The 19,074-nt window shown below is 35.6% G+C and overlaps 1 protein-coding gene across 17 annotated transcripts in view; it reads left to right on the top strand.

The window, feature by feature from the left end:
• LOC105481778 (MYC binding protein 2) overlaps positions 1-19,074 on the top strand; it is a 285,288-nt gene that overhangs the window by 218,533 nt on the left and 47,681 nt on the right. For 11 of the 17 annotated variants that reach the window (XM_071081184.1, XM_071081186.1, XM_071081187.1 and 8 more), the window contains 5 exons: positions 7,392-7,493; positions 11,669-13,312; positions 14,189-14,358; positions 14,954-15,198; positions 17,539-17,706. In XM_071081184.1, coding sequence (XP_070937285.1) covers positions 7,392-7,493; positions 11,669-13,312; positions 14,189-14,358; positions 14,954-15,198; positions 17,539-17,706 — 2,329 coding nt within the window. The remainder of the gene's footprint in view (positions 1-7,391; positions 7,494-11,668; positions 13,313-14,188; positions 14,359-14,953; positions 15,199-17,538; positions 17,707-19,074) is intronic. The other 6 variants (XM_071081190.1, XM_071081192.1, XM_071081200.1 and 3 more) reach the window with 1 other exon arrangement.

Raw genomic sequence — 19,074 nt, forward strand, 5'->3', positions numbered from 1 at the left:
TGGACAACAAAGCAAGACCCTGTCTCTACTTAAAAAAAAAAAAAAAAAAAAATAGCCAAGCATTGAGGGCTGCACCTGTATTCCAAGCTACTTGGGAGGCTGAAGCAGGAGGATTCCTTGAGTCCAGGAGTTTGAGGCTGCAGTGAGCTAGAATCCAGCCTGAGTGAACAGAGCTAGACTCTGCCTCTTTAAAAAAAATAAAAGAAGTGACATGCTGATTAAAGTTAGGAGCCAGTCTCAAATGACATCCACTTTTATGCTCTGTTTTGAAAGACAATATCTTACCTAGTATCAAGAATAAAGAATAAAACCATCTTTTAAGAAAAAATGAGTTCAGTTGGGTGACTTAGCTCCAATTGGCTATAACTTGAAATTGAGAAACATATTTAGCATTCTCATAGTTAAAAATGGCATTGTTGACTGACAAGTGGAAAATATAAAATTATTCATATATTACATACATTTTGTTAAAAATATTATTAAAGCATTCTCATGATTTTGCACTCAATTTAGAAAGGATTAGGTCTGCTACATCTCCCACTTTGTTATTCTCTCAAACGTCTGTACTGTAGTATATTTCATTACTTAAGCTGAACAAAACAAAATGTTCATTTCTTATAATCAGACGTCTCGTCCTTATCATCAGATTTTCTTTCCTCCTAAGTTTAAGAAATGTGCATCATTAGCAACCAGTATGTCTTATGATGGCATAATTTCAAGTGTTCTAGGGGCCTAAGAGGTTATCCAGCTCTCATTTTGAGATGAGAGAATTCTTGCTGACTTGCCCAAAGTCATAGCTGGCTAATCTAGGACTTGAACATGAGAGTCTGCTAACTCACTCCAGTGGTTTTTTCCAACTGCATCTCAGTTATCTTACATAGACTGCAAGAAGTGAGAAAGACGAGGTCATTTAGTCCAACCTTGCTATTTTATATTTTAAATACCTCGCAACATCCCTGATAAACTTTTGCCAGGCCGGTAATTAACAGTATCACAAGGCCGTTCTGATTGTCTGTATTTCTCAGTGTTTGTTAGAGCAGGGATCTCCAACCCCCCAAACCGCAGACCAATACTGGTCCACGGCCTGTTAGGAACCGAACTGCGCAGCAGGAGGAGAGCATTACTGCCTGAGCTCTACTTCCTGTCAGATCAGCAGCGGCATTAGATGCTCATAAGAGTGCAGATCCTAGTATGAACTGTGCATGCAAGGGATCTAGGTTGAGAGCTCCTCATGAGACTCTAATGCCTGATGATCTGAGGTGGAACAGTTTCATCCTGAGACTATCCCCCAGCCCCCCATTGATCACGGAAAAAAATATCTTCCAAGAAACCAGTCCCTGGTCCCAAAAAGTGTGGGGACCATTGTGTTAGAGAAACAAGGAAACCCTCCTCCACCTGCCACATAAGAATAAACGAAACAATGGAACAGTTCCCCTACTTTCCATAATTAACATGTATTCCCATTTTGAGGCAGTGAGTTGCTGGCACCTGTTTTCTCCTTTCTCCAAACAGTACTTTAAAAGTATCTTATCCTGGCTGGGCGCAGCGGCTAACACATGTAATCCCAGCACTTTGGGAGTCTGAGGCAGGTGGATCACGAGGTCAGGAGATTGAGACCATCCTGGCTAACACGGTGAAACCCCGTCTCTACTAAAAATACAAGAAATTAGCCGGGCATGGTGGCGGGCACCTGTAGTCCCAGCTGCTCGGGAGGCTGAGGCAGGAGAATGGTGTGAACCCGGGAGGTAGAGCTTGCAGTGAGCCGAGATTACACCACTGCACTTTAGCCTGGGCAACAGAGCGAGACTCCATCTCAAAAAAAAAGAAAAAAAAGTATCTTATCCTAAAAGCACTTCTGTTTTTGGTTTAGGTTTTAGCTGTCTTTATGCTACATAAGCATTGCCTCTTTGTCAGGATGTCACTTCTGGAGGCAGGAAAGGGTTATGGTTAATGCTAATCACTTTATCAAAATGTCTGATTTCTCTGATGTATAATTAATATTTTTCCCTTGCAACTAATAAGCAATGTGTGGAAAGTAAGATTTTTTACTTTTAAAAGCATATCCAGCCTTCTTGTGTCTCAAGTTAATGTTTGGGAAGCAATACCTGTCTCTTCTTATATTTTGAAGTTATTCTTTCTAAGGCCTAAGATATATACCCATCAAATGATGCTCAGAATTTTTGTCTCAGCTATCACAAACCCTGAAATGATACGCTTTTCCTAAGTGTTATTTTCCTTAACTATATTTACTGGAGATTTAGAACATATTCAATAATATACTATGAGTATGTTTTCTTCAAGTCCAATTATGTGTAGATGTCATTTAGAGAAACAGTACATTTTATGGGTGATCCATTTTATGTATCCCCTCTTCTTTCCACATTCAGATCATATGGATTAATGTCATAGTCTAGTAAAAAGCTTGTTTCTATTTTATCCTTAAGTTTAAAATGTTGTTTTTTCTTTCTATTAGTATAATTCTTTTAGTGTACTAACATTTATGTAAATAAGTCTTACATAAATACTAACATTTATATAAATAAATCTTTAGCCTAATTCTTTTAGCATGCCAACATTTATGTAAATGGATCTTAGTTTCTGTTCCATGTCCTAAGCTCCTTTACCATTCACATAATTCTATATTCCTCCTGATAAGTTTACTACAAAGAAGAATATTGGATGTATTGATTATGCAGTGATACTGCATCTAAAACTGTCAGTCAAGAATGGCTGCCATAGCTAAGAGTATCTACTAATCATCACTGTCACTTTTTTTTAAAATTTTATTTATTTATCTTATTTTATTTATTTATTTATTTATTTTTTTGAGACAATTTCACTCTGTCGCCCAGGCTGGAGTGCAGTGGCGCGATCTAGGCTAACCGCAACCTCTGCCTCCCAGGCTGGAGTGATCCTCCCACCTCAGCCTCCGGAGTAGCTAGGACTGGAGGCGAGTGTCCCCACACCTGCCTAATTTTTGTATTTTTTTGTGGAGACGGAGTTTCACCATGTTGCCTAAGCTGGTCTCAAACTCCTGGACTCAAGCAATTTGATTGCCTTGGCCTACCAAAGTGCTAGGATTACAGACTTGAGTCACTGTGCCTAGTCCTGTCACTTTCTAAAAAATCCTGTGAAGCACTAATAGAAGTGGGAATAATAAACACACTTAATTATGCCTGTTTTTAAATCTGCATATTGTTTGATTAATCATATCTTTTGGCCAAGTGGAAGGCATGAATTATACCTCGTCTCTACAAGGACCAATAAACTAGTTTCTAAATATGTTTTAAATAAATAATTTAAAAGTTAATTTCCCAAATATCCTCAACTATAAAGTTAGACCTATTTACTGTTTTGTAGGAGCCTATTGCTGTCAAAGTATCTGAAGTTCTATTCAGAGAAAAATAGAAATGCACAATGACTGGGATTTAAGTTGAGTGAGGAAAGTCAGCAACACTGTTCCCATCGTTCTACCATAAATGTGGCAAAATCTTATTGTTTGTGACAGATCGGTAGAATTAGATTTTCTTATATCTAAATAAATATATATAAATACATAAATGTAGGTATGTATAGCATGAACAGAATACAGTGCTATTTGAACATTGTCATAAGACTTATTTATAAAACTTCCTCAAGTTCTTTCCAATATCTTGGTTAAGATTACCTCTAAGGTGGGAGGAGGATGAGGATTGAAAAACTACCTGTCAGGTAATGCTTGATTACCTGGGTGACAAAATTATGTTTACACCAAACCCCCATGACACAGAATTTACCCATGTAACAAACCTACACATGTCCCCCTTGAACCAAAAATAAAAAGTTGGAAAGAAAAAAATTGGAAAGAAAAAAAAGGAACTTAAAGAGAAAAAAAAGATTGTATCTAGTAGTTTTGCTAAGACTATAATATTTCTGACTGCTCCACTCTCTCCTCAAGATTGAGAACTAAACAACATGAGAAGCACAATTGCATGCCAAAGATTCTTCTTGCCTATGGTTGTTTGTAGCATCCCAGTGGAATGTCTTTGAAAGTAAACTTTTTTATCTGTATTTTCTCACCTGCTCTGAGTATTGGTGGCAGTGATATATGCATTGTAATTAGACACCTAGCCTCCTGAATATAATGTATTCCAATTGTATTGTCTTTCTGAATAGCCTGTTCTCAATTCTTTCAACATTGCCTGCCAATAATTTAGCAAATTATTATTGAATGTCACAACTTGATTATAGAACATAGTAAGAAATCAATAAACACCAAACTGAATTTAATGCTAAAACTTACCCTTTTTAAAAATGTATTACTAATTTTTACTCGTGAAATTTAACATTTCCAGTCATCACTTAGTTGTTGACTCAACACTCAAAAATAATATATGCTACTTTTAAAATCCCAAAACCTCCAGATTTGTGTATTGCCACCAGGTGATGACAGTTGATTTTAATATTTTTGCACATCCTTCATTTTGAACAAATCTGTAAACCTCAAAAGATGTCAGGTGCTGCAAAAGGAGCTCTTACGCTATTTAAGTGCCATATAGTAAGGAATTAGTTGACAGCTGATGCCTTGATTCTTCCAGTTTATGGTTCCAACGATAAGGTCAGGGTCCTGATACAGCAAAACCACCATTTGTCTTTGTTAAACAGAAATGAGAATGCATTCCTTATTAGAAAGAAAAGTTACACAGTTTTATTATCATGAGTACTTTAAAAAGACTTGAAAAGTACAATTTACAATGAACTCAAAGTTTCTATGACTAGGAAATGATATGACTCAGGGAATTTAATACTTGGGATCCAAAACAAAGAAAGCAAAATGACCCATGAAGAACCATGTTGTTTATAAGGGCAAACTACAGGAAACAAACAGCATGAACTTCACAGGAGCACTGGAAACAAAATCCTGACTCTTTAAAATTGTTTTTAATATTATTCTCTTTAACTTTGTGATACCCAAAAAAGAATCAAAATTTTGTGGAAATGAATAATAATTGGTTGTCTTACCTGTATTAACAAGATTTTTTAAAAAACTTTATTATTTCTGTCAAATGATTTTTAAAACACCTATCAACTTTTTTTCTTTTGGGTATAGATATCAATATATCTCTTATAGCTTGCTTCCCTTTTTAAATTAAAAAGTATAAATCTTTATAAAAATTAACTGTAACTTTATAAAAATATGTTTAAACTTGAGCAGATTTTATAAAAATTTAATGTGTAGAACATGTGTTGTTTCCAGCAACAGCTTAATTTCTTTAGTCACTTAACCTTTTTTAGACTTTCATTTTTTAAAATATTTCTTTTTTTTTTTCCGCTCTTATTCATACCTAGGAATCCAGTCTCTCTAGCCTTTGTAATACATTGAAAAGACTTGAAGGCCATTTTGCCTTCAAACTTTTTTCCAGGAGTTTGTCCTTAAACCTCTAACATCTTATCTTACAAGTTTCCTCGTAGTTTTTCACATTTCTGTTTATGTATGCTTCCAGTTAAGATGGTATTCTGATTTCCTGTTGCTGTGTCTTCCTGCTATATGGAGTCTTCACAGATTTTTAGCAGCCAGGCCAGAAGGTTGTATTCCTTCCTACATTGGCAGGTTGAATTCTCCCTGAATTAACTCTTCCATTCAGAGGCTGCCACCGTCCTAGTTCGTGTCTTGAAGAATTGTATCACTCTCCTAACTGATATTTTAACAATAGCTGCAAACTCCTTACTATATGACACTTAAATAGCGTAAGAGCTCCTTTTGCAGCACCTGACATCTTTTGAGGTTTATAGATTTGTTCAAAATGAAGGATGTGCAAAAATATTAAAAATGTAACTTTTTAAAACTTAGATTAAGATGGTTTTATGCCGTGTATGTTGCTATCTACTCCTCCTATTGTCTTTTGAGCTCACTGCATTCCAGCTTTAGTCCCTATCCTCGGAAATTGCTGTAGTCAGTCTGGGACTTTTGTGTTGCCAAATTCAGTTGTCGATTCTAAGATGTCATTTTACTTAATCTGGCAGCAGTGTTTGATGGAGTTGGTCTTTCTTCCTAGAAACACATTCATTTGCCTGCTGGATGTTTCCTGCCTTACTGACTGCTGATTTCTAGTCTCCTTTCTACATCCTCATCTATTTCATCATCTAGAAATGTCCTAGGGCTTTGGCCTCTTCTAGGCGTCACTCCCAAAGTGGTATTCTGCAGTCATGAAGAATGACACATCTGTAGGCATATGACTCCCAAGTTTCTCAGCACCTGATATGATGTATACTTATTTGTTCATTCCCTCTCTCCTTTCTCCTAAATATGGACTCTATGAGAGCAGGGACTTTGATCCTGTTCACCACTGTGTCTGCAATGCATAGAATAGTATCCAACACGTAATATATACTCAATACTTTACATTGAGTGACTTCTTAATTTATGGGTCATTCATCATTAATCTTGACCATAATAATGAATCAGTCGAAAACAGCACTTATTGTGTTTTAAGCAAAGTGTGTGTTGTGTCTAGTTTATTTCAGTAATACTAAGACAGCTATCTCCTTATTACCTGAATTTATTTCAGTACAACCGATTAATTTTGTTTTAATTGCCATGAGTTAAAAATTTTAAATATTGTGAGTTGTTTTAGATTCAGATAGATATGTTTTTTAGCTTACTGCTTTCAAACGACTACACTTTAACGGTTCTGTTAATTCTTCAAAAAAAAGGTAAATTAAGTACTTCATTTCCTGCATAGTAAATCATTGACATTCCTAACATTTTTCAGTGACTTATAAATTTTCTTTGCTTTGTTTGTGTTGTGACATGTTGTGTAAACAAGATTTGGTATCAGAAGTAGGATCTACAAAACAAACACTAAATACTGGGGTTAGTACTACCGTTTTCACTGAAGATGGACCCAGAAAAGTAGCCAAACACAGTGTCACCCTGAGTCCGTTCTGAGATACATACCGGAAAATTATAGTAATCGGTTCATTCAGGAAACCAGGTGACAATAGGTTAAGCCATAAGTAATATAAGTAACATTTCTTTATCTTCCACTATTAAAAAAAAAACTTGTAAATCTTTATTTAAATGAGCACCAAATTAAAGAAAACCAAACAAAAGAAACACAAGTCTAAAATGAAATGTTCAATTTTGATTTGTCAGAGATATGAGCCTTACTAAGTTTTAAGTTAACAGATTTGGACATTAACACATATTAATCTAAATTAATTAATTCAACCTTTGTTTTCAGTTTTAGAGAAATGTAAGCTTGTTGAAAAATTTAGCAGAATATAAACTATTTAAAATAACTGTTGATACTTGCATACCATTTGAAATGCTTTGTTTTTGCTTGTGTTCTCTGCTAAATTTTTTTTCCATTGAATCTGTGCTGCTTCTTTGCCAATGTTTTCCACTGTAGAATCTCCATCTTGCAACCTTGCTTCTCGTGAGCGCATTTACAAAAATTATGGTGTAGCTGGGCCTGCCTCTGCTCTCTCATCTCTGTCTCACAAACTGAAGGGTGGGTATACATGCATTCATGGATGGGCCATTCTTAATGAACATAGGGAGTGTCATTAAAGATGTTTCCGTTCATCTCAGTCATGTTCATGTCATTCCATTTTTTTAATTTAAGTTTATCATTTTATTTAAATTTGTATATGTTTGAGTAATTTATGATGCTCCTATTCAGTATTATAATGTAGATTGTCATAATAGCTATGCATGTTTATTACATCTATAGGTTAAACATTACTCTTATTTAATTTTAAAACTTTATGAGATCTTTAAAACAGGTATATAGAAAGAAAGAATTACCTAATGGGGGAATTTTTAAAACCATTTTTATCAGAAAAAGATGATATATGTGCAAGGCATAAAGCACATTTTTTAGTCTTAAACTTGTTATGTAATATAAAAATCACTTTACTATTTTAGTTTTTTGTGAGAAAAACTGATAATGAACTTAAAGTTTTTAAGTTTAAATTAGTTATTAGGACCCGTGTGTTTGTTTATATCTATATGTCAACCTACCTGTCCTGTCTAGCATAAATTTTTCTAATATTGTTTTCCTAGTAACTAAGTTTTAATATTTTAAGCTTAGAAATGTTTAAGCTGTTGACAATTGACAAAATTTCAGACAATTTAAAAATATGATTTTGGTCTTTTAAAACCCTACAGATGCCTACTTAAATATTTTGTCTTAAAGTATTATTTAATTAAATTTAAATCTTGTAAATATTTTAAAATCTTGTATTTAAAGAAAATTTTATCAAAAAGAACTTTTACAGCAATGCCTAACATATTGTGTGAGTTTCTCAACTACTGATTTTCTTTTTTTCTTAGAAATAGATAAAATAGCTATATATTTCTCATTATACAATTGACGGTATAAACATATAAATAGGAAATATAAAAATAGAGTAAATAGTATTGTACAACCTGTGCTATATAGTATACAGTATTGTGTGTAATAGCATATAGTATCATGTAACCTGATATATACTATATATCATGCCATGTGATATATGCATGAGGTATTACGATATAGTATGATCCTGATAATTTATGATTTTGGCATGAAAAAATATGTGGGTAAGTGAATGAATACTTACCATTTAACATGTTTAGTAACATTTAATTTGCTTGCCCTAAGTTTCTATCCTGTCATTATTTCTTCAAGATTCCTTTAAAGTTAGAAAAATATTTGCCTATTATCACTTAAATTTAAAAATACAGTCATTAAATAAATTAGGAGATGAATGTGAAAGTTTTATGTATAGTCTGAAGATTTTTAGCAAACTATTTGTTTATATTTGTTGATATTTTGAGCAGCCACAACATAATAATTTTAGTAATAATATGCTGCAAAACATTTGAAACACAAATGAAGAAGATAAACATAAATTAGCACTTGGGCTTACCCCACTTAACAAGCATAGTTTTTTTAATATATAAAATATATTTTGGAAAAATAAATTTTTCAAGAAGATTTAGTTATCGTTTGAGAAATACATCAGAGAAAGAAACGTTTCTGCCGTTATTTATGTGCTTAAACTTCAACAGGTATTTAGCTGTCACCACTTACAGATCTTAAGAAAATATTCACCACTATTAGAGATATAATAAGATATACAGATGCCTATTCTTTCTAACACCATGTAATAAACTTTTTTGCTCACGTATGACAAGTGGTGTTCCTGATATTTGGCAGATTCCATTTGTCAGGCAACCACAGAGGTTGTTTTCATGATGAATAAATACCTGCCATCGTAAGTGCATGCATTCCTAGAATAGAGGTATCATCAGCAGGTGTTCACCATTCCTTTGCTTGCAGCTGTTGTGCAGGTCAGCCACTGGGACACATCTGACACAGGGAGTAGGTAATCTTTGTCACAAACCCTTCCCATTTGTTAGAAATCCTACACAAGTTGTCCTTTTTTATCAATTAGAGAGAAAACCTCTTTCAGTTCACAGACGGATTTTTTGGAGTAAGGGATACCAAATATAAAAGACTTACTAATTGTTTGTCTAGATTCCCAATATGTGTGGTTCAGTTTCTGAAATAAATGTAATGATAAAGGTGATAAACATGTCTCCAGCTGTCAGATTAATAACAAAAAACAAATACTCCAAACATCACATACTCAAAATTAATGGCCATGACTACTGATGTTTAATCTATGAAATATAATTTGTTTACCAAGTTTGCCGTATACTGTTACTAGGTCAGTAAGATTAGATGGGCAGCAATTTTTTAAACTACTTTTGAACAGTTTGAGGGTACTTATTTGTAGATCACCTCTGTTTATCTGTGCTCTCCCAAGACAGCATTGACAGTTAGAATTCTAAATTGGGATTTTTTAACCCTTTTTTCAAAATTTAGCCCCATCTGTTAATACTCTATTTATAAAACAGAGCACATAATATGATAAAGGAGGTTCATGATTGAATAATGAAGCTTTGCAAGAAACTAAAAAGCATTATGTTTTAGTTACTTTTTTTCATCCAAAGAACAGGAAAATGTATCCTAAATATTGGCATTTTGCAATTAAACATTTAGTTCATCAGTGTGCCCTATCTAAAGTACTTGCCATACTCTATTATTTCACCATGTAATTACTCAACATGCAAGCATCTAACCCTCACACATCAGTAACTACTGTCACCTCTGTCCTGTGGCCTTGGGAGCCTTAATTCTAAAAAGTAGACTTCTAGAGAAGCTGAATACTTGGGAGTAGCAGAAGAAAAAAAAAATCAAGAAAATTGGAATATATTACTCATTCAACAAATATTTATTGAATACCTACTGTATTCCTGGACTCATTCATAGTATTACATAAGTGAAGAGTAACAGACAAAAATACCTGCCCTTGACAAAAATGGGGGCAGATTCTCCAGCACTACTGTCCTGAGCCATAGAGAACTAGAGCGTGACTATACACACTTAACACATGCACACAAGCATAAAAAGCATTTTTCTACATAATCTGAATTTGTTCACTTCCTTTTTTCTTTAAAAAAAAAAAAAAAAAAAAAAAAACCTGCCATTAGAACCAGTTAACAAATGCACCTTAATTTCCTAGGAACTCTCTTTGAAAAAATATGAATACTTCCAGATAGGTTTATGGATTTTCAGTTTCTTATACCACTTGAAACCCCTCAGTCAGATTGCTTTTCTCCTAACAACTACTGGTATCACTTGCACTAAGAGTAGAAGCTTTTATTTTAAGGAGGAAAGGTGATGTTGAAGTTTGTACCGTTTACTTGGGTCACAGACAGCCTGGCTCTAATGCCTCAAAGAAAAGCATAAAATAGAATGAAGGAGAGACACTAAATGAAGCCAGGATGCTAAAAACAATTAATGTCCATGCAGAAATATCTAATGGTTTGCTTTAGAAAAGGGAGGTAATTCTTCTTTTCATCCTGTTTTTCTGTCATTCTCCTGACTCCTTGTTTTGAGGGTCCACAGTTCAGACTTTTACTACTCATTCTGAGGATCCACCATTTCTGTGGTTTCCAAGGGGACACAGCCTCTGAGTTCTAAGCAGCTAAGCTTACTGAACTTTTGGAGTGTAACCTGTTTATAAGTAATTAAATAATAGCTTCAGGGCATTCATGTGCTCATTATAAACTAGTCTAATCTGATCATAAAACAGAGTGCTTCTTTGGCAACTCTTTATTAGCCTAATCGTATTTATGCATACACTTAAAAATTATAATTGTGTCTATGCATAAATTCATTTCTCTAATTCAACAAAACCCATACCATTGCCCTAAGGATGCGACATATCACTCTGCTGGAAATTTAGCACTACTTCACATTTAAAATACAAGTTTTAACATTAAATAATTTCTTATTCCCCAAAAAATTAATTTCTCTTTCTAGTCTCTCACTGAATTTAAATTCTAACCAGTTATTGCACTAGGGCAGAGGTTGAGATATCACTGATAGTTCACACTGAGTTTGTTCAGCCTGTTTTGCATCCATGAAAATAGTTTTTGGTGGTAATGGTTGTGTAATGATGTGTAGAAATTTTATTGGAAATATTTCCCCCAGAATTCTTCAAGTGTTTTAGTATGTGTGACAAACAATAAGAATTTCATAGCTATGTTTTTTATTTCAGTGTTTAGTGGCTAAATCATTACTAAGTTATAATTTTATTAATAAGTTTCACTATAAAATGGACCATACAGGTGATCGAGGAAACATCTCAACATCTTCTAGACCAGCTTCTACATCAGGAAAATCAGAGCTGTCCTCTAAACACAGCAGATCACTTAAACCTGATGGACATATGAGCCGGACTACTGCTGATCAGAAGAAGCCAAGGGGCACAGACAGTTTATCAGCTAGTGAATCCCTCATCTTAAAATCTGATGCTGCAAAGTTGAGGTCAGATTCCCATAGTAGGTCATTGTCCCCTAACCATAACACCTTGCAGACATTGAAATCTGATGGGAGGATGCCTTCTAGCTCCAGAGCTGAATCCCCAGGACCAGGTTCTCGGTTGTCATCTCCTAAGCCAAAGACTCTCCCAGCCAATAGGTCTAGCCCATCAGGTGCTAGTTCTCCACGCTCCTCCTCACCACATGATAAAAATCTACCTCAAAAAAGTACTGCTCCTGTTAAGACAAAACTTGATCCTCCTCGGGAACGTTCCAAATCAGACTCTTACACACTTGATCCAGATACCCTCCGCAAGAAGAAAATGCCCCTCACAGAACCTTTGAGGGGACGGTCAACATCACCAAAACCAAAATCAGTACCAAAGGATTCTACAGATTCCCCAGGATCTGAAAATAGAGCTCCCTCTCCCCATGTGGTACAGGAAAACCTCCACAGTGAGGTGGTCGAAGTCTGCACCTCAAGTACTTTAAAAACAAATAGTCTAACAGACAGCACCTGCGACGACAGTAGTGAATTTAAGAGTGTGGATGAAGGTTCAAATAAAGTTCATTTTAGCATTGGAAAAGCACCACTGAAAGATGAACAGGAAATGAGAGCATCCCCCAAAATAAGTCGAAAATGTGCTAATAGACACACCAGGCCCAAAAAAGAAAAATCGAGTTTTCTTTTCAAAGGAGATGGATCCAAGCCTTTAGAGCCAGCCAAGCAAGCCATGTCTCCTTCTGTGGCCGAATGTGCCAGAGCTGTGTTTGCTTCCTTCCTCTGGCATGAAGGCATAGTACATGATGCAATGGCTTGTTCTTCTTTCCTAAAGTTTCATCCTGAACTTTCCAAAGAACATGCTCCTATAAGGAGTAGTTTAAATAGCCAACAGCCTACAGAGGAAAAAGAAACCAAGTTAAAAAATAGACATTCGTTGGAAATATCATCTGCACTGAATATGTTTAATATTGCACCCCATGGACCAGATATATCTAAGATGGGTAGCATCAACAAAAACAAGGTATTATCTATGCTTAAGGAACCACCTTTGCATGAAAAATGCGAGGATGGGAAAACTGAGACCACTTTTGAAATGTCCATGCATCACACAATGAAGTCTAAATCTCCTCTTCCCTTAACTTTACAACATTTAGTGGCTTTTTGGGAAGACATCTCTTTGGCTACTATCAAAGCTGCTTCCCAGAATATGATTTTTCCAAGTCCTGGTTCCTGTGCAGTTCTTAAAAAGAAAGAGTGTGAGAAAGAGAATAAGAAGGCCAAAAAGGAAAAAAAGAAAAAAGAAAAGGCAGAAGTGAGGCCCAGGGGTAATTTGTTTGGAGAGATGGCCCAGCTGGCGGTAGGAGGACCAGAGAAAGATACCATCTGTGAACTGTGTGGGGAGTCACATCCGTACCCAGTGACCTATCACATGAGACAAGCTCACCCAGGTAAATGATACTGGCGAATGTATGTATAAGTACTTCTTTCTTTACTGAACCGGATCACTTCATTTGAGCTGTTATATGAATTTTGGCAAAGGATAGGGAATTTATAGTATCTTAAAGTACATTATCAGTACAGGGTTTTGCAAAAAACAGATAAAGAAATTCTAATATTATGATGACAAGGTCATTTAGTGCTATTTCACTTTCATGTAGCATGTTTTAAAAAATGTTATGTGTTACCCAAAGGGTGTGCCATTAATGTGTCTGTCTCACACAACAGAATCAGTGGCGTGCCCATACACATGGGGCATCTCCTTTGATTTTACTATTTTCCTGTTCAGAATTGCAAATTAAATTAGATTATATTGATTTCGATAGGCTTTTTCCTATGGAAGTGATATTGTTTTATCAGAAGACTGCATTTTCAGTAAATGTAATGATTTCTGTAACATTGACTAATATTCCAAATTCACCTAATACAAATTTGTATTTGTAATTTTTTTCTTTGTCTACATATTATACTTCAAATGTTTTATGTGACTTCTGAAAATATATCATTGTTATAGAACTTTTATACTCGTTTTGTCTAATTTTATTGACATAATTAAGTATATCTAAATGTACCTATAGTCTACCTCTCTTTTAATCTGCCTGAATAGAAACTAAGTATCTCTCATATTTGGGGTATCGTTTAATTAATTGCTTTTTGATCAAGTAAGCTATTTTTCTGATATAGTTAATAGCCTGAAAAATCAGATATCTATTTCAGTATTTTGCTTTCTTTGAGAAGGTAAATCTGTCGTTAATCTATGAGTAATAAGGATCAAACTATTAAGGACACTTGGAGTGTTAAATATTTATTTTTGGTATTGTTTCAAGGTTGTGGCCGATATGCTGGTGGACAAGGTTACAATAGCATTGGGCATTTTTGTGGAGGATGGGCTGGTAACTGTGGTGATGGTGGCATAGGAGGAAGCACTTGGTATCTGGTATGTGATCGCTGTAGAGAAAAATACCTCCGTGAAAAACAAGCTGCTGCAAGGGAGAAGGTATTTTATTCCATTCGGAGCTATAGTTTTAATGATATGGATACACTTTATAAAAATAGCTTTTTATGATCATATTACATCAGATAATTCCGCATAGTTGATATAAAAGATCAGCTTTTACAATGGAAATCATATACAAATTTAATATTTGTACTACGTCAGCTGCTTTTAATTTTAAAAATTAACTATATATTGGAATAACACTAGATAACCTCTGCTACCTGTTTTTTTGGCTCCTTTGTTTTCCTATTCCATAGCTACTCTCTCTTTTCCTTATTCACTCTAGTGGCTAACCTAACTAAAAAATTTCACTGAATACACACAGATGATTTACTTTTTAAAAAAATGAATTAGATTTAACTAGTTAGGTGTTAAATTTTTCTGAAGAAAGAAAGGAAGTATAGTTTGTGTTTAATACAGAATAGTCAGCCCAGGATGAATATGAAGTGAATGTTGTTTTTTATAATCTTAGTATTTTAAAATAGCTTTACAAGTGTTTAGTAATTTTTATTGGAAACTCAAAATACTTAGCTTAAGAAACAAAAGATTTTAATATAAGTCAGAAAAGATTACTTTGATTTTTTTTCTTTGCCAGGTCAAACAATCTAGGAGAAAACCAATGCAAGTCAAGACCCCTCGTGCCTTGCCCACCATGGAAGCTCACCAGGTGATTAAAGCCAATGCACTCTTCCTGCTCTCCCTGAGCAGTGCAGCCGAACCGAGCATTCTGTGTTACCATCCTGCAAAGCCATTCCAATCTCAGTTGCCCAGCGTGAAAGAAGGCATTTCTGAGGATCTTCCTGTGAAAATGCCTTGTCTCTACCTTCAGACATTAGCTAGGTAATAAAATTTTGTTGTTGTTTTTTAATCACCTTTGGATTAACAGTGATTGTTTATTGATATCTAGGGTAGTTCAGTATTTGACCTATACTTTATTAGATACTGTGTACTGTAAAGAAACTTCCAGGCATTTATTTTTTTGAGTTGCCTTGACTAACATAATGACTTTATGGTAGTAGGTATTTAAAAAATTTTAAAAATGCTTCATTAGGCCGGGCGCGGTGGCTCAAGCCTGTAATCCCAGCACTTTGGGAGGCCGAGACGGGCGGATCACGAGGTCAGGAGATCGAGACCATCCTGGCTAACACGGTGAAACCCCGTCTCTACTAAAAAATACAAAAATCTAGCCGGGCGAGGTGGCGGGCGCCTGTAGTCCCAGCTGCTCGGGAGGCTGAGGCAGGAGAATGGCGTAAACGCGGGAGGCGGAGCTTGCAGTGAGCTGAGATCCGGCCACTGCAGTCCAGCCTGGGCAACAGAGCAAGACTCCGTCTCAAAAAAAAAAAAATGCTTCATCAATTTACATTGTTATTAATACAAAACATGTCTTAGAAAATAAGACTATAGCTATCTTTCACTCTTTGGTAGGCTGACTTCAGTCTGTTAGTGTGAAATGCTGAAGTAGAAAAAGTTGGTGTTTTCTTAGCAGTCTTTTATGTCATAAATTATTCATTGTTAGCATTTAAATGAATACTAACTGGGCACCTGCCAGCCTTGTGCTAGGCCCTGAATGAATGAATGAATGAATATAACAAAATGCTGGCTTCTATGTACTCATACTGTGATGTCAAGTCAGACATGTCAGTGAAACATTTGAAATGCCATGTGAGGAGTGCTACAATAGAAGTATGTATGTAGGATGCTGTTACAGCATAAAAGATGGAGAGTATCTGAATCTTCCCAAGGAAATCAAAAAAGGCTTCCCAGAGGGTCTGACCCTTTAGTGGAGTCTTAAAGGATAAATAGAAACCTGTCAGGCAAGTGATGGGAAGAAAGCAACGCCTGGAAGAATAACCCAGGTGAGTAAAGACACAAATGAAATCTCATTACACATTTGAGGAATCACAGGTTGTTAAAGGACTGACTACTAGAGGAAATGTGTGAAAGCCCGTTCAGAATGATTGGTTCACCCAAGTAATGTCGGGCCCTGTAGCCCAGGTTAAGATTGCATTTTATCCCATGAGCAGAGGAAACAGTGGAAAAATTTTAAACAGAGAAATACATGAATTGGTTTGCAATTAAAAGATCACTGTAGAATGTGGAAGCTAATGTGGAGACTAGATAAAAGTGCATTACTAGAGATAGAGAGAAACCTGTTAGTATTCTATTTTCATATATTGGACCTGAATGGTGCAGCCTATACTTTCACACATCATGCACTGACACTCCAAAAGAGCCTTTCATATACCAAAATCAGATTTTTTTCATCAGCTGACAAATGAAGATATCTAGATATTGCCTGCTGACATGGCTTGCCAACCAACAGTTCCATTTTGGAAATTGTCCTCTTTGTGTGGCAGAGTTGTGTGATTTTTTAAATTTTGTGCTTACTATTACAATAAAATGAATAAGCAACAAAAATGAAAACGTGAGACTAAATACATTTGAGACGGAGGTGGAAATCATCAGGTATGCCAAATACAGTAGATCTTTAGTGTGAAGCATACCACTCAGTGGACTTAGGTTAGCAACTATTTATTCATTTTGAAAAGGAAAGAATCAAATTGTAAAACGTGAAAAATGCTCACACAGCATTATTACAGACTTTTTTTCTTTTTAGCTCTGGGGAATGGGCACCCCCTCCACCCTGAACCACAGAAAATTTCATATATCTAATATTTTTCAAATATGATCTTATGTATGTTCCTACCCAAAAAAGTAACTGCCTGTATTTCAGTGGTCTGTGCAAGAAATAATAAGCATGAACCAAGGCAGTGGTGATAGGGAATGAGAAGAGAGAATGGCTCTGAGAGGAAACCTAATATCATGGGCTTGAAAGATGATGATGGTAGAGGGCTAAGCCTACTACAACACTGGAAATATTTTAGCTTAAGCACCTGGATGGTTGGTGGGATCATTCACCAAAACACTGGAAGATGGAAAAGCTCTCAAAAGGAAAGAAACTTAGTTCACTTTTGGATTTGAAATGTTTGTGGTACCTGAAATGTTGATGAATAACATTATCAGACTTTTATTTTCACCTACCTACATCTACAATTATTTTAATACTTTGCCTTTAACTGTGATTTACGTGTGCTGCTTTTCCTGTTATGAAGGAGATTAAAAATGGAGAGGATCTGTATTGCCATCATACTTTAAGTTATTGGGTTTGATTTAATGCAGGCATCATCATGAAAATTTTGTGGGCTATCAAGATGACAACCTATTCCAGGATGAAATGAGATACCTACGTTCAACATCTGTACCTGCCCCATATATATCAGTAACTCCTGATGCAAGTCCTAACGTATTTGAAGAGCCAGAGAGCAATATGAAGTCTATGCCACCAAGGTATTTTAGTTCTCTCCTGTTTGTTGAATAGCTAGTGTTTGGTGGAAGAAAGACTTTGAACTAGAAAAGAGTCCTTTTCTAGTTGTTGTTTCTAGTTGTTTCTACTTGTTGTTTACAGTGCCTCCTAACTTAGGTATGGTAGTATCAGAGTAAAGAGCTTCTCGAAAAGCTGAATAGAAACATGTTATAATAATATAATACACAAGAAAATAGAGGCCAGGTGTTGTGGCTCACAACTGTAATCCCAGCACTTTGGGAGGCCAAGGCAGGTTAGATCACCTGAGGTCAGGAGTTCGAGACCAGTCTGACCAACATGGTGAAACCCTGTCTCTACTAAAAATACAAAAGATTAGCCAAGTATGGTGACACACACCTGTAATCCCAGCTACTCAGGAGGCTGAGGCAGGAGAATTGCTTGAACCTGGCAGACAGAGGTTACAGTGAGCTGAGATCATACCACTGAACTCCAGCTTGAGAAAAAAAAAAAGAGTACCACTGAAACTTTTTTAGAGGAGGAATGATGTGATAAAAATGCAAAGGTAGTCTCACAGTGACAATTGAGAAACTGACATATGGATTAAAGAGATATATTTTGTAGGAAAAATAAGTGTGACTTGTTGACTAACTGGATAATGAAAAAGGTAAGTTTAAGATGACATGAAGATTTCAGGCACGAATAACTGTGAACATGGTATCATTGGAAAGGAAGACGTTTGCTGAATGAAAAGAGAATGTGCTTGTTAAGAGCATGCCACTGCGTTACTACTATATAGCTATAATTATAAACTAATATAATCACAATAGAACATATATATCCAAATGAGGTTTTTTTGTTGTTGTTAAAAATACATACAACTTCTCCCCTCCCCAACTGCATGGATTACTCGTCAGAATTTCTTTGAAGCTGCTCTTGACATTTTCTCCAGAGTGCAGTGTAACCTTTAATATCTTTAAAAGTAATAAAGTATTTCTAAAGGAGATACACTGTTTAAAAGAGTCAGAAACCATTTTGATGCTAGTCTGACAAGTGTGATTCTCATTGGATTATTATTACCCCTTAGGATCAAAATTCAGAGGCTGAGGCAAGAGGATGACTTGAGCCTAGGATTTTGAGGTTACAGTGAGCTATGAGTGTGTCGCTGTACTTCAGCCTAGGTGACAGAGCAAGACTCCATCTGTTTAAAAAAAAAAAAAAAAAGTTGATGGATAAATGAATTCATTAAATCAGTGGTTCTCAACTGGGGGCAATATTTGCCTCCCTGTTGACAATCTGGCAATGTTTGGAAATAACTTTGTTTGTCACAACTGGGCTAGTTGAGTGGGCATCCTAGTGATTTGAGGCCAGGGATATTGCTAACCATCCTGTAG

The sequence above is a fragment of the Macaca nemestrina genome, chromosome 16, assembly GCF_043159975.1.
Source record: "Macaca nemestrina isolate mMacNem1 chromosome 16, mMacNem.hap1, whole genome shotgun sequence".
In the NCBI taxonomy this organism is placed as follows: Eukaryota; Metazoa; Chordata; class Mammalia; order Primates; family Cercopithecidae; genus Macaca; species Macaca nemestrina.